Raw genomic sequence first — 20,118 nt, forward strand, 5'->3', positions numbered from 1 at the left:
TTTCTAAACACACATTTTTTCCCCAAGTGCTGTGCGTCTGACGTCCACCACGCACGGCCTCTCCTCACTCGCACAAACAAGATGGACGCCGTTAGCGGAGCCGCCCGCCCGCAATCACCGCCTCCCCTCTCCTCTCTCTCTCTCTCCCCCACACCGGGGGACACTCCTGAGCAGGAGGGGAGATGGTCGGACTGTTGTCCACTCATCCTTCCCTTCAACCCACGCAACAGAGTCCTCGAGTCACCCACCCGCCCGGGCCCAACACCATTACCCCCCCCCCCCCCCCCCTGCGGACCATTAACTAATGCCTCCCCCCTCCCTCCCCTCCCCCCCTCCCTCCCATCTCCCCCCTCCCCCTCCCCCCTCCCCCCCCTTCCCCTCCTCCCCCTCCCCCTCCCCCCTTCCCCTCCTCCCCCTCCCCCCTCCTCCTCCCCTCCCCCTCCCCCTCCCCCTCCCCTCCCTTGGTTCCGTGTTCCCACGGCGGACATTGGCTCCGACCTCCCTGTTTGCGATCCCGATTGGGCCGGGTCCCTACGTGGGGGGTGCCGTGATTCGCTCCGACTTCCCGCTCGATGTGGGTGGAGCAGTTGCCGTCGCCGACAGCCCACCGCGCGCTGCTGCTGCTGCCGCCGCCGCCGCCTGATGACGCGGTCTCCGCCAACTGCCGTCGCCGACAGCCCAACCGCGCGCTGCTGCTAGCTGCTGCTGGTGCTGCCGCCGCTCGATGACGCGGTCTCCACCAACTGCCGTCGCCGACAGCCCCACCGCGCGCTGCTGCTGCCGCCGCCGCCTGATGACGCGCTCTCCACCAACTGCCGTCGCCGACAGCCCAACCGCGCGCTGCTGCTGCTGCTGGTGCTGCCGCCGCCTGATGACGCGGTCTCCACCAACTGCCGTCGCCGACAGCCCCCACCGCGCGCTGCTGCTGCCGCCGCCGCCTGATGACGCGGTCTCCACCAACTGCCGTCGCCGACAGCCCACCGCGCGCTGCTGCTGCTGCTGCTGCTGCTGCTGCTGCCGCTTGATGACGCGGTCTCCACCAACTGCCGCTTGATGACGCGGTCTCCACCAACTGCCGCTTGATGACGCGGTCTCCACCAACTGCCGCTTGATGACGCGGTCTCCACCAACTCATCGGGAACAATCTTCCTGCACCTAGCCTGTCCAACCCCTTAAGAATTTTGGAGGGAAAGAGAAAAAAGATGGCCGCTGGAAGGATGGTGTCAGTGGCTCCCTCTCCCCGTTCCCCTCCCCCCACCCCGTTCCCCCCTCCTCACCGACACCACCCCTCTCCACCCCCCCCGTCCTCTCCACCACCACCCCCTCCTCTCCGCCCCCCTCCTCCTCTCCCCCCTCCTCCTCCCCCCTCCCCCCCCCCCACTGATTTTTTTGTTTTCTTAACAGACAATTTATTTTAAAGAAAAAAACGCCATTTCCCCAGGTTACAATGGAAACCCTACGAGGACGGGCCCAACGGGCCACTTGGTCTAGTCTATACACTAAAACTCTCGTTGTTTGTTTGTTTGTTTGTTCCTGAACTACAGCCAAAACGGTGCACGATAGCGCGACAATTTCAGGCCCATCTTACTCACCATCGCCCCTTTGGTGCTAAAGGAAGACGTTTCATTGATATCGGTGTTATATTTTTTAAGTTATTCACATTTTAAAGTTTAAATCTATCTCCTAGGGAGAGAGGGTGGAGGGAGGGAGGGGGAGGGAGAGGGGAGGATGAGGAGAGGGGGAGGGGTCGAGGGGGATGGGGAGGGGAGGCGGGGGGGAGGGGAGGGGAGGGGGATGGAGTGGGGGAGGGGAGGGGTTGAGGGGGGATGGAGTAGGGGAGGGGGGAGGGGTTCAGGGGGATGGAGTGGGGGGAGAGGGGAGCGGTTGAGGGGGATGGAGCGGAGGGAGAGGGAGGGGGTTAGGGGAGGGGAGGGGTTGAGGGGGGTGGAGTGGGGGAGGGATTGAGGGGGATGGAGCGGGGGAGGGGGAGGGGAGGGTGGAGTGGGGGAGAGAGGAGGGGTTGAGGGGGATGGAGGGGGGAAGGGGAGAGGGGAGGAGAGGGTGCTGCACCAATGCAGGAGAGGTTTGGGCCCAACTTGGTCTGGTGCCATATAAACACGCATTGCCTGGATTGTACAACGGGCCGAGTGGCCTCCATGCTGCGTTCCCCGTTCGCCGACTTATGCGCTGCGTCGTTGCAGGCGAGGGGAACCCAGAAGCGCCAGTGGTCACCTGCGACCCGGACATTCACATCATTGGCGGCGATGTGATCAAGTCCATGGACAACAATGCGTCGAGTGTGGCGACGTTCACCTGTCCGGACGGCTACTACCCCTCGCCCGATCATCACCTCCATGTGCCTGCCGCAACGGCAGGTGGAGCCACACCCACCGGAACTACCCGCCCATCTGTAAAGGTAGGGTCAACATCTGCAAAAGGTAGGGTCAACATCTGTAAAGGTAGGGTCAGTATCTGTAACGGTAGGGTCAACATTTGTAACGGTAGGGTCAACATCTGTAAAGGTACGGTCGACATCTGTAAAGTTAGGGTCAACATCTGTAAAGACAGGGGCAACATCAGTAAAGATAGGAGCAACATCTGTAAAGGTAGGGTCAACATCTGTAAAGGTAGGGTCAACATCTGTAAAGGTAGGGTCAACATCTGTAAAGGTAGGGTCAACATCTTGTAAAGGTAGGGTCAGCATCCGTAAAGACAGGGGCAACATCTGTAAAGGTACGGTCAACATCTGTAAAGGTAAGGTCAACATCTGTAAAGGTAGGGTCAACATCTGTAAAGGTAGGGTCAACGTCTGTAAAGGTAGGGTCACGTCTGTAATGACAGGGGCAACATCTGTAAAGGTAGGGTCAACATCTGTAAAGGTAGGGTCAACATCTATAAAGGTACGGTCAACATCTGTAAAGGTAGGGTCAACCGTCTGTAAAGGTAGGGTCAATGTCTGTAATGACAGGGGCAAACATCTGTAAGGGTAGGGTCAACATCTGTAAAGTTAGGGTCAACATCTGTAAAGGTGGTGTAAACATCTGCAACGGTAGGGCAACATCTGTAATGGTAGGGTCAACATATGTAAAGATAGGGCAGAATCTAAAGATGGGGTAAACATCTGTATAAGTGGGGGTAAACATCTGTAAAGATAGGGTCAACACTTGGAAAAGTAGAGTCAACATCTGTAAAGGTGGAGTAAACATCTGCAAAGGTAGGAGAACATCCGGAAAGATAGAGTCAACATTTGTAATGGTAAAGGTAGGGTCGACATCTGTAAAGGTAGGGTCAACATCTGTAACGGTAAGCTAAACATCCGTGAAGGTAGGGCTAACATCTGTAAAGGTAATGTAACATCCGTAAAGGTAGGGCAACATCTGCAAAGATAGGCTAAACATCCGTAAAGATAGGGCCACATCTGTAAAGGTAGGGTCAAAATCCGTAAAGGTAGGCAACATCTGTAAAGGTAGGGTCAAAATCCGTAAAGGTAGGGCAACATCTGTAAAGGTAATGTAACATCTGCAAAGGTAGGATAAACCTGTAAAGGTAGTGTAACATCTGGAAAGGTAGGACAACATCTGTAATGCAGTGGCAATCACCTCTTCTCAACCAAAGGTAAACACAAGATGCTGGAGTAACTCAGTGGGTCAGACCCTTCTTCAGTCTCGACCCGAAATGTCACCCATTCCTTCTCTCCAGAGATGCTGCCCGTCCCGCTGAGTTACTCTAGCATTCGGTGTCTACCTTCGATTTAAACCAGCATCTGCAGTTTTCTTTCCCACACTTCTTCTCTATCACTTGCTCACCCTCTTCCCACCCTCCCGTACATTTCACTCCCCTTCACTCCTCCCCTTACTCACTCACTTACTCCAGTGTAATGGGGATCAGAAGAGACATGAACAGTCAGGAGATTCGTGGCAAAGTTTTGTGCCACACAACTTTACACGCTGAACTCGCTCAGAAGTCAACAAACGTGCATATAGCCCATGGGCGTGCACTAACATGGTGAGAACAAGGCAAGGCAAGTTTATTTATACAGCACATTTCAGCAACAAGGCAATTCAAAGTGCTTTACATCTATATAGTAAAACTCCCGTTTGTTTGTTTGTTTGTCTGTTTGTTCATAGAAAAATAGAAAATAGGTGCAGGAGTAGGCAATTCGGCCCTTCGAGCCTGCGCCATTCAATATGATCATGGCTGATCAACTCAGTATCCCGTACCTGCCTTCTCTCCATACCCCCTGATCCCTTTAGCCACAAGGGCCACATCTAACTCCCTCTTAAATATAGCCAATGAACTGGCCTCAACTACCTTCTGTGGCAGAGAATTCCACAGATTCACCACTCTCTGTGTGAAAAAAAACTTTTCTCATCTCGGTCCTAAAAGACTTCCCCCTTATCCTTAAACTGTGACCCCTTGTTCTGGACTTCCCCAACATCGGGAACAATCTTCCTGCATCTAGCCTGTCCAACCCCTTAAGAATTTTATATGTTTCTATAAGATCCCCCCTCAATCTTCTAAATTCCAGCGTGTACAAGCCGAGTATATCCAGTCTTTCTTCATATGAAAGTCCTGCCATCCCAGGGATCAATCTGGTGAACCTTCTCTGTACTCCCTCTATGGCAAGAATGTCTTTCCTCAGATTAGGAGACCAAAACTGTACACAATACTCCAGGTGCGGTCTCACCAATGCCCTGTACAACTGCAGCAGAACCTCCCTGCTCCTATACTCAAATAGTTCCTGAACTACAGCCAAAATGATACACGATAGCGCGCCAATTCTAGGCCCCACCTTACTCACCGTCGTTCCTTTGGAGCTAATGGAAGAAGTTTCATTGAAATCGGTGTCATATTTTTAAAGTTATTCACATTTAAAGTTTAAATATATCTCCTAGGGAGGGGGGGGGTTGAAGGGGAGGAGGGTGGAGGGGTGAGGTTAAGGGGGGTTGAGTAGGAGGAAGGGGGAGAGGAGAGGGAAGGGGAGGGGGAGGGAGAGGGTGCTGCCCAACGGGTCCACTTTGGTCTGGTAAAACATTAAAGAGCAGTTAAGAGCAATTTAAAACAGTCATTAAAGAGAATAGAAAGTTAAAAACAAGCTAAAATAGAACAAGACAGGTATAAAATACAAGAATAAAAGTTATGGTTGCAGTGTAAGAAATGAATAATTATTTGATTTAATAAATAGCAGCGTCAAACAGAGGTGAACACACCACAAATACTTTTCATATTTTTCTTTAATAGTTATAAAAATCATACAATCCATTTAATTCTCTCCCTCCCCCACCCCCCCCTCCCCCCCCCCCCCCCCCCCCCCCCCACACACACACACTCAATACAAAATAGTTCGGGAATTAGCCATTCCGGGAATTAACCTAGTAAACCTACGCTGCATGCCCTCAATAGTAAAAATAGCAATTATCCTCCCTCCAGTTCCCCCTCGTTCTCTCTTTATCTCTTTTATTTTTTCTATTGAGGGCATGCAGCGTAGGTTCATCAGGTTAGTTTCCCCGGAATGGCGGGACTGTCGTATGTTGAAAGACTGGAGCGACTAGGCTTGTATGCACTGGAATTTAGTAGGATGAGAGGGGATCTTATTGAAACATATAAGATTATCAAGGGATTGGACACGTTAGAGGCAGGAAACATGTTCCCAACGTTGGTGGAGTCCAGAACCAAGGGCCACAGTTTAAGAATAAGGGGTAGGCCATTTAGGACGGAGATGAGGAAAAGCCTTTTCACTCAGAGAGTTGTAAATCTGTGGAATTCTCTGCCTCAGAAGGCAGTGGAGGCCAATTCTCTGGATGCTTTCAAGAGAGAGCTAGATAGAGCTCTTAAGGATAGCGGAGTTAGGGGGTATGGGGAGAAGGCAGGAACGGGGTACTGATTGAGAATGATCAGCCATGATCACATTGAATGGCGGTACTACTAGCTCGAAGGGCCGAATGGCCTCCTCCTGCACCTATTGTCTGTTGTCTATAACATGGATAGCTGATGTTTCACAGAGTGCTGGAATAACTCAGCGGGTCAGGCAGCATCTGTGGAGAACATGGATAGCTGACGTTTCACAGAGTGTTGGAGTAACTCAGCGGGTCAGGCAGCATCTGTGGAGAGAGGGAATGGGTGACGTTTGAAAAGGATGAAATTAAGATAAATAATTTTTTATCCAAGATACAATTACCAACAATCTCTAATGAGGAGCAGATGGGACTAAATTCCTCCTTTACTTTGAGAGAGGTGGAGGAAGTATTATATTCTTTACCAAGTAATAAATCTCCAGGGGAAGATGGTTTCCCGCCTGAGTTCTATAAAAAATTTAAAGATTTGTTGTTACCAGTATTTATGGAAGTGATACATCAAGCGGAAAAACTTCTACATTACCAGAATCCTTCCCACTGGCAATTATAACCGTAATTTAAAAAAAAGGGAAAGACCCTTTAAATGCATCTTCTTATAGACCAATATCATTGTTGAATGTAGATTATAAAATAGTTGCTAAGCTTTTGGCAAGGAGATTGGCAGAATATTTACCGAAGCTGGTTAAAGAGGACCAAACTGGATTTGTCAAAAAAAGGAAAATATCTGATAATGTAGCAAGATTTATAAGTATTTTACATTTAGCACAGAAAAGAAAGGAATTGAGCGTAGCAGTTGCTTTAGATGCTGAAAAGGCGTTTATAGACAATAGACAATAGACAATAGGTGCAGGAGTAGGCCATTCAGCCCTTCGAGCCAGCACCGCCATTCAATGCGATCATGGCTGATCACTCTCAATCAGTGCCCCGTTCCTGCCTTCTCCCCATATCCCCTCACTCCGCTATCCTTAAGAGCTCTATCCAGCTCTCTCTTGAAAGCATCCAACGAACTGGCCTCCACTGCCTTCTGAGGCAGAGAATTCCACAACTTCACCACCCTCTGACTGAAAAAGTTCTTCCTCATCTCCGTTCTAAATGGCCTACCCCTTATTCTTAAACTGTGGCCCCTTGTTCTGGACTCCCCCAACATTGGGAACATGTTATCTGCCTCTAATGTGTCCAATCCCCTAATTATCTTATATGTTTCAATAAGATCCCCCCTCATCCTTCTAAATTCCAGTGTATAAAAGCCCAATCGCTCCAGCCTTTCAACATACGACAGTCCCGCCATTCCGGGAATTAACCTAGTGAACCTACGCTGCACGCCCTCCATAGCAAGAATATCCTTCCTCAAATTTGGAGACCAAAACTGCACACAGTACTCCAGGTGCGGTCTCACCAGGGCCCGGTACAACTGTAGAAGGACCTCTTTGCTCCTATACTCAACTCCTCTTGTTACGAAGGCCAACATTCCATTGGCTTTCTTCACTGCCTGCTGTACCTGCATGCTTCCTTTCATTGACTGATGCACTAGGACACCCAGATCTCGTTGAACTCCCCCTCCTCCTAACTTGACACCATTCAGATAATAATCTGCCTTTCTATTCTTACTTCCAAAGTGAATAACCTCACACTTATCTACATTAAACTGCATCTGCCATGTATCCGCCCACTCACACAACCTGTCCAAGTCACCCTGCAGCCTTATTGCATCTTCCTCACAATTCACACTACCCCCCAACTTAGTATCATCTGCAAATTTGCTAATGGTACTTTTAATCCCTTCGTCTAAGTCATTAATGTATATCGTAAATAGCTGGGGTCCCAGCACCGAACCTTGCGGTATCCCACTGGTCACTGCCTGCCATTCCGAAAGGGACCCATTTATCCCCACTCTTTGCTTTCTGTCTGTCAACCAATTTTCTATCCATGTCAGTACCCTACCCCAATACCATGTGCCCTAATTTTGCCCACTAATCTCCTATGTGGGACCTTGTCGAAGGCTTTCTGAAAGTCGAGGTACACCACATCCACTGACTCTCCCTTGTCAATTTTCCTAGTTACATCCTCAAAAAATTCCAGTAGATTTGTCAAGCATGATTTCCCCTTCGTAAATCCATGCTGAGTTTGACAGGTTAGAATGGGATTTTGTATTTAAAGTATTAGAGAAGTACGGATTAGGAAATGGTTTCATTAACTGGGTAAAAGCTCTTTATAAACAACCTAAAGCCAAAGTGGTGACAAATGGCCAATCTTCTCAATCATTTAATTTGGAAAGAGCTAGTAGACAGGGATGTCCCTTGTCACCAGCTTTATTTGTATTGGCCATTGAAACTCTGGCAGAACTAATAAGATCAGATTTAGACATTAAAGGATTTAAAGTTAATCAGGAAGATCACAAAATTACTTTATTTGCAGATGATGTCTTAATTTGTCTTACTAGACCATTGGAATCCTTAAGAAAATTATATTTCAGACTGGAAGAATATGGGAAAGTATCAGGATATAAAATTAATAAAGATAAAACTGAAATAATGCCTCTTTTTGAAGGCAATTATGATCAATGTAAAAGAGAAAGTCAGTTTAAATGGCAAAAAGAAGGCATTAAGTACTTAGGAGTTAAAATAGATAATAAGTTAAATAATTTGTATAAATTAAATTATAAACCACTAATAAAAAAAATAGATGAGGACCTGAAGAAATGGATGAATCTTCCAATTACATTGATAGGGAGAGTGAACTGTATTAAGATTAATATTTTTCCGAGGATACAGTATTTATTTTCAACACTGCCTATACCTTTGCCAAATAATTTTTTTTAAGAATTGAACAAAATTGTGAGGAATTTTCTTTGGAAAGGTAAAATGCCAAGAGTGTCTCTGGAAAAATTAACATGGAAATTTGAATTAGGTGGATTGCAATTACCAAATTTTAAAAATTATTATCTGGCAGCACAAATGAGTTTTATTTCATCCTTTTATCAAGAGGGTGGAAAAACAGCATGGGTTAAAATTGAAATGGATAAAATAAAAGAGTTATGTCCAGAAGAATATATATATAAATGGGAAGCGAAGCTATTAGTTAAGGATAAAGAGTCACCTTTGCTAAAACATTTAATTAATACATTGTTGAAAACAGTTAAAGTTAATGATAAAAGATTTTTTTTAACAGCTAAAACTCCATTAGTAAAAAATAGATTATTGCCGTTTGCTTGGAATAATCAAATACTACAAGTCTGGGAACAGAAGGGTATTAAAAATATAGGAGATTGCTATGGAGGAAATAACTTTTTGACATTTTCTCAATTGAGAAATAAATGTCAAATTCCAGGGAATAGTATTTTTTTCTATTATCAATTACAATCTTTTTTAAGGGAAAAGTTAGGTAATTCAATGTCTCTATTTCAGATTAAAGGAATGGAATCCTTGATTCAGGGCAAGGGAATAAAAAAAATTATATCATCAATGTATAAATTATTACAAAAATCTAGTCCAAAGATAGGAATTCAAAAATCAATACAAAGATGGGAAACAGATCTTAATATTATTATTGATGAACCAAGTTGGGAAAGATTGTGTTTAGATAGTATGAAAATACTATTAATGTGAGATATAGTTTAGTACAATATAATTTTTTACATCAACGATATTTAACCCCGAAAAAATTAAACAATTTAAAACCAAACTCATCTGAAATTTGTTTTAGATGCAACCAAGACGTGGGTACTTTTTTACACTCTACATGGGCATGTCAGAAGGTAACTCCTTTTTGGAAAGACCTAAAAAAAAAATTGGAACAATTGATGAATAAGATCATACCAATGGATTCAAGGTTGTTTTTATTGGGAGATACAAAAGGAATATTACCAAAGCTAATTTTAGATAAACATCAGGAAAGATTGCTCAAAATAGCAATAGCAGTTGCAAAAAAATGTGTAGCGGTCACTTGGAAAGATCAAAATGAAATAAGATTTGAAAGATGGTTTGCAGAAATGCGTAGTTGTATGCCATTAGAAAAAGCAACGTATAATCTGAGAAATGGGGATATGACTTCTTCTTGAAGGTGTGGAACCCATTCATTTTAAAGCTAGGATTAAGAATTGGAAATATTTAAATTCAGGATTGTTTTGATACCTTTAATAAGAATTTAATAAGAAATTACCCGGAAGTGTCTCCTTCTGGACTCCAGGTTTGTTTCTTTCTCTCTTTCTTTTTCTTTTTCTTTTTCCTTCTTTTTAACTGGGGGATGGGGGGAAGGGGGGGGGGGTGGGAGGGGAGATAATACAGAACAATACGTGTATAATCGAATTTATAATGTAGTTATTATTGCTTACTATGATATGTTAAATGTATGAGTTCTGTTAAAACTTAAATTTTAAAAAAAGAAGAAAAAAAAGAGAGAGCTAGATAGAGCTCTTAAGGATAGTGGAGTCAGGGGGTATGGGGAGAAGGCAGCAACGGGGGTACTGATTGTGAATGATCAGCCATGATCACATTAAATGGCGGTGCTGGCTCGAAGGGCCGAATGGCCTACTCCTGCACCTATTGTCTGTTGTCTTTTGTCTATTGCCTATTACTATTGTCTATTGTCTATTATCTATAGTCCATTGTCTATTACCTATTGTTTATTGCCTATTGTCTGTTGTCTATTGCCTATTACCTATTGTCTATTGCCTATTGCCTATTGTCTGTTGTCTATTGCCTATTACCTATTGTCTGTTGCCTATTACCTATTGTCTAATGTCTATTGCCTATTACCTATTGTCTGTTGTCTATTGTCTATTGTCTATTGCCTATTACCTATTGTCTAATGTCTATTGTCTATTACCTATTGTCTATTGCCTATTGCCTATTACCTATTGTCTAATGTCTATTGTCTATTACCTATTGTCTAATGTCTATTGTCTATTGCCTATTACCTATTGCCTATTGCCTATTACCTATTGTCTATTGCCTATTGTCTATTGCCTATTGCCTATTGTCTATTACCTATTGTCTATTGCCTATTGTCTATTGCCTATTAGCTATTGTCTATTGTGTATTGTCTCCCCTCTGCTCACAACAGTTTTCTCACTCCCACCCCACTCATTAACGTTTGTCGACTTCCCTCTCGACTCTTCCTCACTTTCCCTTCTGCTCTTTTGTCCTCTTTTCCTCGACCCCCGACTTTTCGTTCGTCTCTCGCCCCTCCCCGTCTCCACTAGTCCTCGCCCCTCTATCTCTATTCTACTCTCCGACCTTCCACCCTCTCTCTCCCTTCCCCCTCCCTTCAGTCACCCGTTCACCAACTCTCTTCACCCGTTTCCAACCTCTCGCGTCTCTCTCTCTCTTTCTCCCCCCCCCCCATCAATCCAGTCTCTCCTTCTCCCCCTTTACCCCACCTCTACGATATCTCCCTGTTCCTTTCTACTACCTCCCCATCTCTCCCATCTACGGTTTCCCCTCCCCCTATTTATCTCTACCCCCCCTCTTTAATTGGCTTGCTATAATTGCAGCAAAAATGCCCCCAGTGTGTGCAGGATAGTGTTAATGTGCGGGGATGGCCGTCGGCGCCATTTCTCAATTAAACTAAACGTTGGTATAAACCCGCTTCTTGCAGATCAATTTTATAAAGGCTGGAGTGACCAGGCTTGTATACACTGGAATTTAGAAGGATGAGAGGAGATCTTATCGAAACGTATAAGATTATTAAGGGGTTGGACACGTTAGAGGCAGGAAACATGTTCCCAATGTTGGGGGAGTCCAGAACAAGCGGCCACAGTTTAAGAATAAGGGGTAGGCCATTTAGAACGGAGATGAGGAAAAACTTTTTCAGTCAGAGAGTTGTGAATCTGTGGAATTCTCTGCCTCAGAAGGCAGTAGAGGCCAATTCTCTGAATACATGCAAGAGAGAGCTGGATAGAGCTCTTGAGGATAGCGGAGTGAGGGGGTATGGGGAGAAGGCAGGAACGGGGTACTGATTGAGAATGATCAGCCATGATCACATTGAATGGCGGTGCTGGCTCGAAGGGCTGAATGGCCTCCTCCTGCACCTATTGTCTATTGTCTATCACCGAAATCACAGCAGGTCTTTGCGTTTCTCAGCGTTTCGTTGTCCACCTCCGGTACTGGAGGAAGGTTTCTTCTCCCCCGTGAACACGTCGTACGCCATTGGAGACGTTATCACCTTGGGGTGCTATGAAGGGTACTTCATCAAAGGGTCACACAGCAGGAGATGCAAGATTAACGGCCGCTGGAATGGCACCAACACCGTCTGTTCATCGGACAGTAAGTTCCTAAAACCAAGGGTTGACAAGGCGCTGGGCACGTCACATTTGGAATGTTGTGAGGAGCATTTGGGCCCCATGTCTGGGGAAGAATGTGTTGGTGTTGGCGAGGGTCCGGGGGAGGTTGACAAGAATGATTGGGTTAATGTATAAGGAGCGTTACCTCTGAGCCTGTCTGTATGGGCGGAACGGTAGAGTTGCTGCCTCACAGCGAATACAGCGCCGGAGACCCGGGTTCCAAAGACGTACAGGTATGTAGGTTAATTGGCTGGGTAAATGTAAAAAAAAATTGTCCCTAGTGGGTGTAGGATAGTGTTAATGTACGGGGATCGTTGGGCGGCACCGACTTGGTGGGCCGAAAAGGCCTGTTTCCGGCTGTATATATATGATATGATATGATATGATTCTGACTGCGGGCGCCGTCTGTACGGAGTTTATACGTTCTCCCCGTGACCTGCGTGGGTTTTCTCCGAGATCTCCGGTTTCCTCCCACACTCCAAAGACGTGCAGGTTTGTAGGTTAATTGGCTGGGTACAATGTAAAAATTGTCCCCAGTGTGTGTAGGATAGTGTTAGTGTGCGGGGATCGCTGGGCGGAGAGGACTCGGTGGGCCGAAGGGCCTGTTTCCGCGCTGTATCTCTAAATCTAAAATCTCCCTGGAGTTTAGAAGGATGAGGTGGTGGTGATGGTGGTGGGGGTTGGGGGGGGGGGTCATTGTAACGTACTGGACGATAAAAGGTCTGGATAGAGTCATCGTGTGATACAGTGTGGAAATAGGCCCTTCGGCCCAACTTGCCCACACCGACCAACATGCCCCATCTACACAAGTCCCACCTGCCCACACCGGCCAACATGCCCCATCTACACTAGTCCCACCTGCCCACACCGGCCAACATGCCCCATCTACACAAGTCCCACCTGCCCACACCGGCCAACATGCCCCATCTACACTAGTCCCACCTGCCCACACCGATCAACATGCCCCATCTACACTAGTCCCACCTGCCCACACCGGCCAACATGCCCCATCTACACTAGTCCCACCTGCCCACACCGACAAACATGCCCCATCTACACCAGTCCCAACTTGCCCACACCGACCAACATGCCCCATCTACACTAATCCCACCTGCCCACGTTTGGTCCATATCCCTCCAAACCTGTCCTATCCATGTACCTGCCTAACTATTTCTTAAACGTTGGGATAGTCCCAGCCTCAACTACCTCCTCTGGCAGCTCGTTCCATACACCCACCGCCCTTTCTATGAAAACGTTAAAGATTCCTCGTAAAACTTTCCCCCTTCACCTCAACCCGATGTCCTCTGGAAATAGTTGGTCGTGGATAGAATGTTTCCACTGGTGGCGAAATCTCGGACCGGAGGGCGCAGTCTCAGAATAAAAAAAGGATGTACTTCGGCAAAGGAGACGGAGAGGAATCTCTTTAGCCAGAGGGCGGTGAATCTGTGGAATTCATTGCCACAGAAGTCATTTGGTATCTCTAAAGCAGAGATTGATATGTTCTTGATTGGTAAGGGTGTCAAAGGTTCCTGGGCGAAGGCAGGTTGAGAGGGGAAGATAGATCAGCCATGACTGAATGGCGGAACAGACTCGAAGGGCTGAATGGCCTAATTCTCCTCCCGTGTCTTATGGTCTCCATTGGCTTACAAAGATACCATGAGTTCAAACGCAAGTCCAATAGGCAGAGCAAAGGGGAAGATACAGATTGCAGAATATAGCTCTCAGCATTCTAGCGCATCAGTTCCAGAGACAAAGTCCAATGTCCGCAATGGGGTAGAAGTGAACCGGACAGTACCCTAGCTTATGGAAGGGCCGTTCAGAAGCCTGATAACAGAGGGGATGAAGCTGTTCCTGAGTCTGGTGGTGCGCGCTTTCAAGCTTCTGTACCTTCTGCCGGGCGGGAGCGGGGAGGAGAAGGAATGACCGGGGTGGGACAGGGACAAGTCTTTGATTATGTTGGCATCTTTCCCAAGGCAGCATGAAGTGTAGATGGAGCCAATGGTGGGGAGTGTGGGCTGTGTGATGCGCTGGGCTACTTCTACAATGGTGGGGAGTGTGGTGTGTGTGATGGGCTGGGCTACATCTACAATGGTGGGGAGTGTAGTGTGGTGTGCGTGGTGGGCTACATCTACAATGGTGGAGAGTGTGGTGTGAGGAAAAGGGGACGTCCAACGAGATCTGGGTGTCCTAGTGCATCAGTCACTGAAAGGAAGCATGCAGGTACAGCAGGCAGTGAAGAGAGCCAATGGAATGTTGGCCTTCATAACAAGAGGAGTTGAGTATAGGAGCAAAGAGGTCCTTCTGCAGTTGTACAGGGCCCTAGTGAGACCGCACCTGGAGTACTGTGTGCAGTTTTGGTCTCCAAATTTGAGGAGGGATATTCTTGCTATTGAGGGTGTGCAGCGTAGGTTTACTAGGTTAATTCCCGGAATGGCGGGACTGTCGTATGTTGAAAGGCTGGAGCGACTAGGCTTGTATACACTGGAATTTAGAAGGACGAGAGGGGATCTTATCGAAACGTATAAGATTATTAAGGGGTTGGACACGTTAGAGGCAGGAAACATGTTCCCAATGTTGGAGGAGTCCCGAACCAGGGGCCACAGTTTAAGAATAAGGGGTAGGCCATTTAGAACAGAGATGAGGAAAAGCTTTTTCAGTCGGAGAGTTGTGAATCTGTGGAATTCTCTGCCTCAGAAGGCAGTGGAGGCCAATTCTCTGAATGCGGCCTACTACCGGCCATGCACCTGGGAACACCTGGGGCTCTGGTTCGCAGAGCCCGCGGCCCGGACTCACCACCTGCGGCGCTGGCCGCCTTCGGATGCTGCGGGAGCGGCTGCGACTCGTCTCCGGAGGCTCCGGCGCGGGCCGCGTGGATGTCGGAAGCCCGCAGGCCCCTGGGTGGGGGCCGACATCGGGAGCTCCGGCAGCGGCAGAGGCAGCGTGTTCGCCCGCCCCGAATCGCGGGGCTTGGGTCGGCCCGCCGCGGACCTTTCACCGTCCGGCGCGGCCTGGAATTGGCCGTGGACCTTTCACCATCCGGCGCGGCGATCCAATGTCGGGAGCCCCGACCGCCCCGACGTGGCAAGTTCAACAGCCTGATCTCGGGAGAAGACGGCAGGGAAGAGAAAATACATTGTGGCCTTCCATCACAGTGAGGAGGGACTGGAGGAGACTCACTGTGATGGATGTTTCTTTTGTTTGATGTTAGTGTACGATTGTGTGTGTTATTGCATTTTTACTGATTATTCTTATTGGTCTTAGTGTTTCAACTGCGGGTAATGTTTCATTTCACTACACATTTATGTGTATGTGACAAATAAACGACTATTGACTATTGACTATTGAATGCATTCAAGAGAGAGCTAGATAGAGCTCTTAAGGATAGCGGAGTCAGGGGGTATGGGGAGAGGGCAGGAACGGGGTACTGATTGAGAATGATCAGCCATGATCACATTGAATGGCGGTGCGTACAGGCTCGAAGGGCCGAATGGCCTCCTCCTGCACCTATTGTCTATTGTGTGTGATGGGCTGGGCTACATCTACAATGGTGGGGAGTGTGGTGTGTGTGATGGGCTGGGCTACATCTACAATGGTGGGGAGTGTGGTGTGTGTGATGGGCTGGGCTACATCTACAATGGTGGGGAGTGTGGTGTGTGTGATGGGCTGGGCTACATCTACAATGGTGGGGAGTGTGGTGTGTGTGATGGGCTGGGCTACATCTACAATGGTGGGGAGTGTGGTGTGTGATGGGCTGGGCTACATCTACAATGGTGGGGAGTGGTGTGTGTGTGATGGGCTGGGCTACATCTACAATGGTGGGGAGTGTGGTGTGTGATGGGCTGGGCTACATCTACAATGGTGGGGAGTGTGGTGTGTGTGATGGGCTGGGCTACATCTACAATGGTGGGGAGTGTGGTGTGTGATGGGCTGGGCTACATCTACAATGGTGGGGAGTGGGGTGTGTGATGGGCTGGGCTACATCTACAATGGTGGGGAGTGTGGTGTGTGTGATGGGCTGGGCTACATCTACAATGGTGGGGAGTGGGGTGTGTGTGATGGGCTGGGCTACATCTACAATGGTGGGGAGTGTGGTGTGTGTGATGGGCTGGGCTACATCTACAATGGTGGGGAGTGGGGTGTGTGTGATGGGCTGGGCTACATCTACAATGGTGGGGAGTGTGGTGTGTGTGAATGGGGGGGGAGACATGGTGGGGGGGGGGGGGGGTTAGAAGAGTGGCCTATCCCTGCTATCATTCTTTCCTGCTCTTCTTTCCCTGACTTCTCCCTGCCTTTGTAGCCCAGGATTGTCCTCATCCCGGGATCCCAGCGGGAGGCTCGAAGTCGGGAACTAACTACAACATCGGGTACAAGGTGCGGTACAGTTGCAACGATGGACTGGTGCTGTTGGGGTCGAGCACCAGGGAGTGTGAGAGGCTGGGGGAGTGGAGTGGACGAATGCCTACCTGTCAACGTGAGTGCTCGCCTCGTCCCGGGACCCCTATCCTTGGGATACTGGGTGAACATCGGACGAGCGTTCGACCGCATTGGGGCTGTTGGGCCGGCACGGTAGAGCTGCTGCCTCGCAGCATCGGACGCTCGGGTCCAGCCGGACCCAACCTGATCTCCCGGTTGCCAAATACTTTAATTCTCCATCCCCGTCCCACACTGACCTTCCTGTCCTGGGCCTCCTCCATTGTTAGAGTGAGGCTAAAAACAAATAGGAGGAACAGCACCTCATATTTCGCTTGGGCAGCTTACAGCCCACCGGTATCAACATTGACTCCTCTAACTTCAGGTAGCCCCGGCATTCCCCCTCTCTCCATCCCGCAAGTCCCACCAGCTTCTCGTTTTAGACAACAGACAATAGACAATAGGTGCAGGAGGAGGCCATTCGGCCCTTCGAGCCTGTACGCACCGCCATTCAATGTGATCGTGGCTGATCATTCACAATCAGTACCCCGTTCCTGCCTTCTCCCCATACCCCCTGAGTCCGCTATCCTTAAGAGCTCTATCCAGCTCTCTCTTGAATGCATTCAGAGAATTGACCTCCACTGCCTTCTGAGGCAGAGAATTCCACAGATTCACAACTCTCTGACTGAAAAAGTTTTTCCTCATCTCAGTTCTAAATGGCCTACCCCTTATTCTTAAACTGTGGCCCCTTGTTCTGGACTCCCCCAACATTGGGAACATGTTTCCTGCCTCTAACGTGTCCAACCCCTTAATAATCTTATACGTTTCGATAAGATCCCCTCTCATCCTTCTAAATTCCAGTGTATACAAGCCTAGTCTATCCAGTCTTTCTTCATATGAAAGTCCTGCCATCCCAGGGATCAATCTGATGAGCCTTCTCTGTACTCCCTCTAAGGCTAGAATGTCTTTCAGCTTCTAACTCTTTTAGCTTCTAATGTCTTTCTAACTTCAGGTAGCGCCGGCATTCCCTCTCTCTCCATCCCGCGCCGGCATTCCCTCTCTCTCCATCCCGCCCCACACAATTCCCACCAGCTTCTCGTTTTCACCCAACAATCAGCTAACTATTGGCCTGTTTCCTTTATCATCGTTACTTTTTACGCATATCTTTCATTCGTTGTCTTTACCTCTCCACATCAACGTCTATATCTCTCGTTTCGCTTATTCCTCACCAGTCTGAAGAAGGGTCTGGACCCGAAACGTCACCCATCCCTTCTCTCCAGAGCTGCTGCCTGTCCCGCTGAGTTACTCCAGCTCTTTGAACCTGACTACAGGTGCTCTCTGTGCGGAGTTTGCACGTTCTCCCCGTGACCCGCGTGGCTTTTCTCCGGGATCTCCGGTTTCCTCCCACGCTCCAAAGACGTGCAGGTTTGTGGGTTAATTGGCTTCGGTACAATTGTCCCTAGTGTGTGTAGGATAGTGTTAGGGTGCGGGGCTCGCTGGTCGGCGCGGACTCGGTGGGACGTAGGACCCGTTTCCACGCTGTATCTCATGAGCATAAGTGATAGTAGCAGAATTAGGCCATTCAGCCCATCAAGTCTACACCGCCATTCAATCACGGCTGATCTATCTCTCCCTCCTAACCCCATTCTCCTGCCTTGTCCCCATAACCCCTGACACCCGCACTAATCAAGAATCTATCTCTCGAAGTCTGAAGAAGGGTCTCGACCCGAAACGTCACCCATTCCTTCTCTCCCGAGATGCTGCCTGACCTGCTGAGTTACTCCAGCATTTTGTGAATAAATCTATCTCTCTCTGCCTTAAAAATACCCACTGACTTGTGGCCTCCACAGCCGTCTGTGGCAAAGAATCCCACAGATTCACCACCCTCTAACTAAAGAAATTCCACTTCATCTCCTTCCTAAAAGAACGTCATTTAATTCTGAGGCTGTGCCCTCTGGTCCTAGACTCTCCCACCAGTGGAAACATCCTCCCCAAATCCACTCTATCCAGGCCGCTCACTGTTCTGTACGTTCCAATGAGGTCCCCCCCCCTCTCGTTCTTCTAAACTCCAGCGAGTACAGGCCCAGTGCCGACAAACGCTCTGAACTGAGCCCGACAACAATAAATACAAAACCTTAAGATTTGCTCGCACCGAGCTGGGTCTCGTCTCCTTCCACAGACAAGAGTTCGTTCGACACACCGGAGGACGTGGCAGAAGCATTCACCGCCTCGTTTAGCAGCACTTTGGGTTTAACGCGCACTAATTCCAGAAAAAACCCCGGTAAGTTACCAATAGACAACAGACAACAGGTGCAGGAGGAGGCCATTCGGCCCTTCGAGCCAGCACCGCCATTCAATGTGATCATGGCTGATCATTCTCAATCGGTACCCCGTTCCTGCCTTCTCCCCATACCCCCTGACTCCGCTATATCCTTAAGAGCTCTATCTAGCTCTCTCTTGAATGCATTCAGAGAATTGGCCTCCACTGCCTTCTCCCAATACACCCTGACTCCGCTATCCTTAAGAGCTCTATCTAGCTCTCTCTTGAATGCATTCAGAGAATTGGCCTCCACTGCCTTCTGAGGCAGAGAATTCCACAGATTCACAACCCTCTGACTGAAAAGGTTTTTCCTCATCTCCGTTCTAAATGGCCTACCCCTTATTCTTAAACTGTGGCCTCTTGTTCTGGACTCCCCCAACATTGGGAACATGTTTCCTGCCTCTAACGTGTCCAACCCCTCAATAATCTTATACGTTTCGATAAGATCTCCTCTCATCCTTCTAAATTCCAGTGTATACAAGCCTAGTCGCTCCAGTCTTTCAACATACGACAGTCCCGCCATTCCGGGAATTAACCTAGTAAACCTACGCTGCACGCCCTCAACAGCAAGAATATCCTTCCTCAAATTTGGAGACCAAATCTGCACACAGTACTCCAGGTGCGGTCTCACTAGGGCCCTGTACAACTGCAGAAGGACCTCTTTGCTCCTATACTCAACTCCTCTTGTTATGAAGGCCAACATTCCATTGGCTTTCTTCACTGCCTACTGTACCTGCATGCTTCCTTTCAGTGACTGATGCACTAGGACACCCAGATCTCGTTGTACGTTCCCTTTTCCTAACCTGACACCATTCAGATAATACTCTGCCTTCCTATTCTTACCACCTCACACTTATCCACATTAAACTGCATCTGCCATGCATCCGCCCACTCACACAACCTGTCCAAGTCACCCTGCAAACTCTTAGCATTGAAAGTGAAGTCTAGGTCATCTTTGAACCCGAAGGACGAACAACAAGCTGGAAGAAAGCGACTGAAAGATCTGGCCTGTTGGGTCTGTGTAAGATCACACCGACTCCTTCTGCAGTAATGGTAATTAGAAAAGAATTTATTGGAATAGATTGGATGTACAGAACCAGGGGCCACACAGTCTAAGAATAAAGAGGAGGCCATTTAAAACTGAGGTGAGAAGGAACTTTTTCACCCAGAGAATTGTGAATTTGTGGAATTCTCTGCCACAGAGGGCAGTGGAGGCCAATTTACTGGATGGATTTAAGAGAGAGTTAGATAGA

General features: G+C 48.2%; 2 protein-coding genes across 2 annotated transcripts in view; one reads left to right on the forward strand and one right to left on the reverse strand.

The window, feature by feature from the left end:
• Positions 1–20,118, reverse strand: part of LOC144603008 (zinc-binding protein A33-like) — an 852,507-nt gene that overhangs the window by 770,477 nt on the left and 61,912 nt on the right.
• Positions 2,122–20,118, forward strand: part of LOC144602504 (complement C2-like) — a gene marked incomplete at its 5' end in the record, with an annotated part of 77,322 nt that continues 59,325 nt past the window's right edge. Inside the window, one exon of the mRNA XM_078415635.1 lies at positions 2,122–2,416. Within this exon, the coding sequence (XP_078271761.1) occupies positions 2,122–2,416 (295 nt within the window). The remainder of the gene's footprint in view (positions 2,417–20,118) is intronic.

This window comes from Rhinoraja longicauda, chromosome 19 (genome assembly GCF_053455715.1).
Source record: "Rhinoraja longicauda isolate Sanriku21f chromosome 19, sRhiLon1.1, whole genome shotgun sequence".
Classification (NCBI taxonomy): Eukaryota; Metazoa; Chordata; class Chondrichthyes; order Rajiformes; family Arhynchobatidae; genus Rhinoraja; species Rhinoraja longicauda.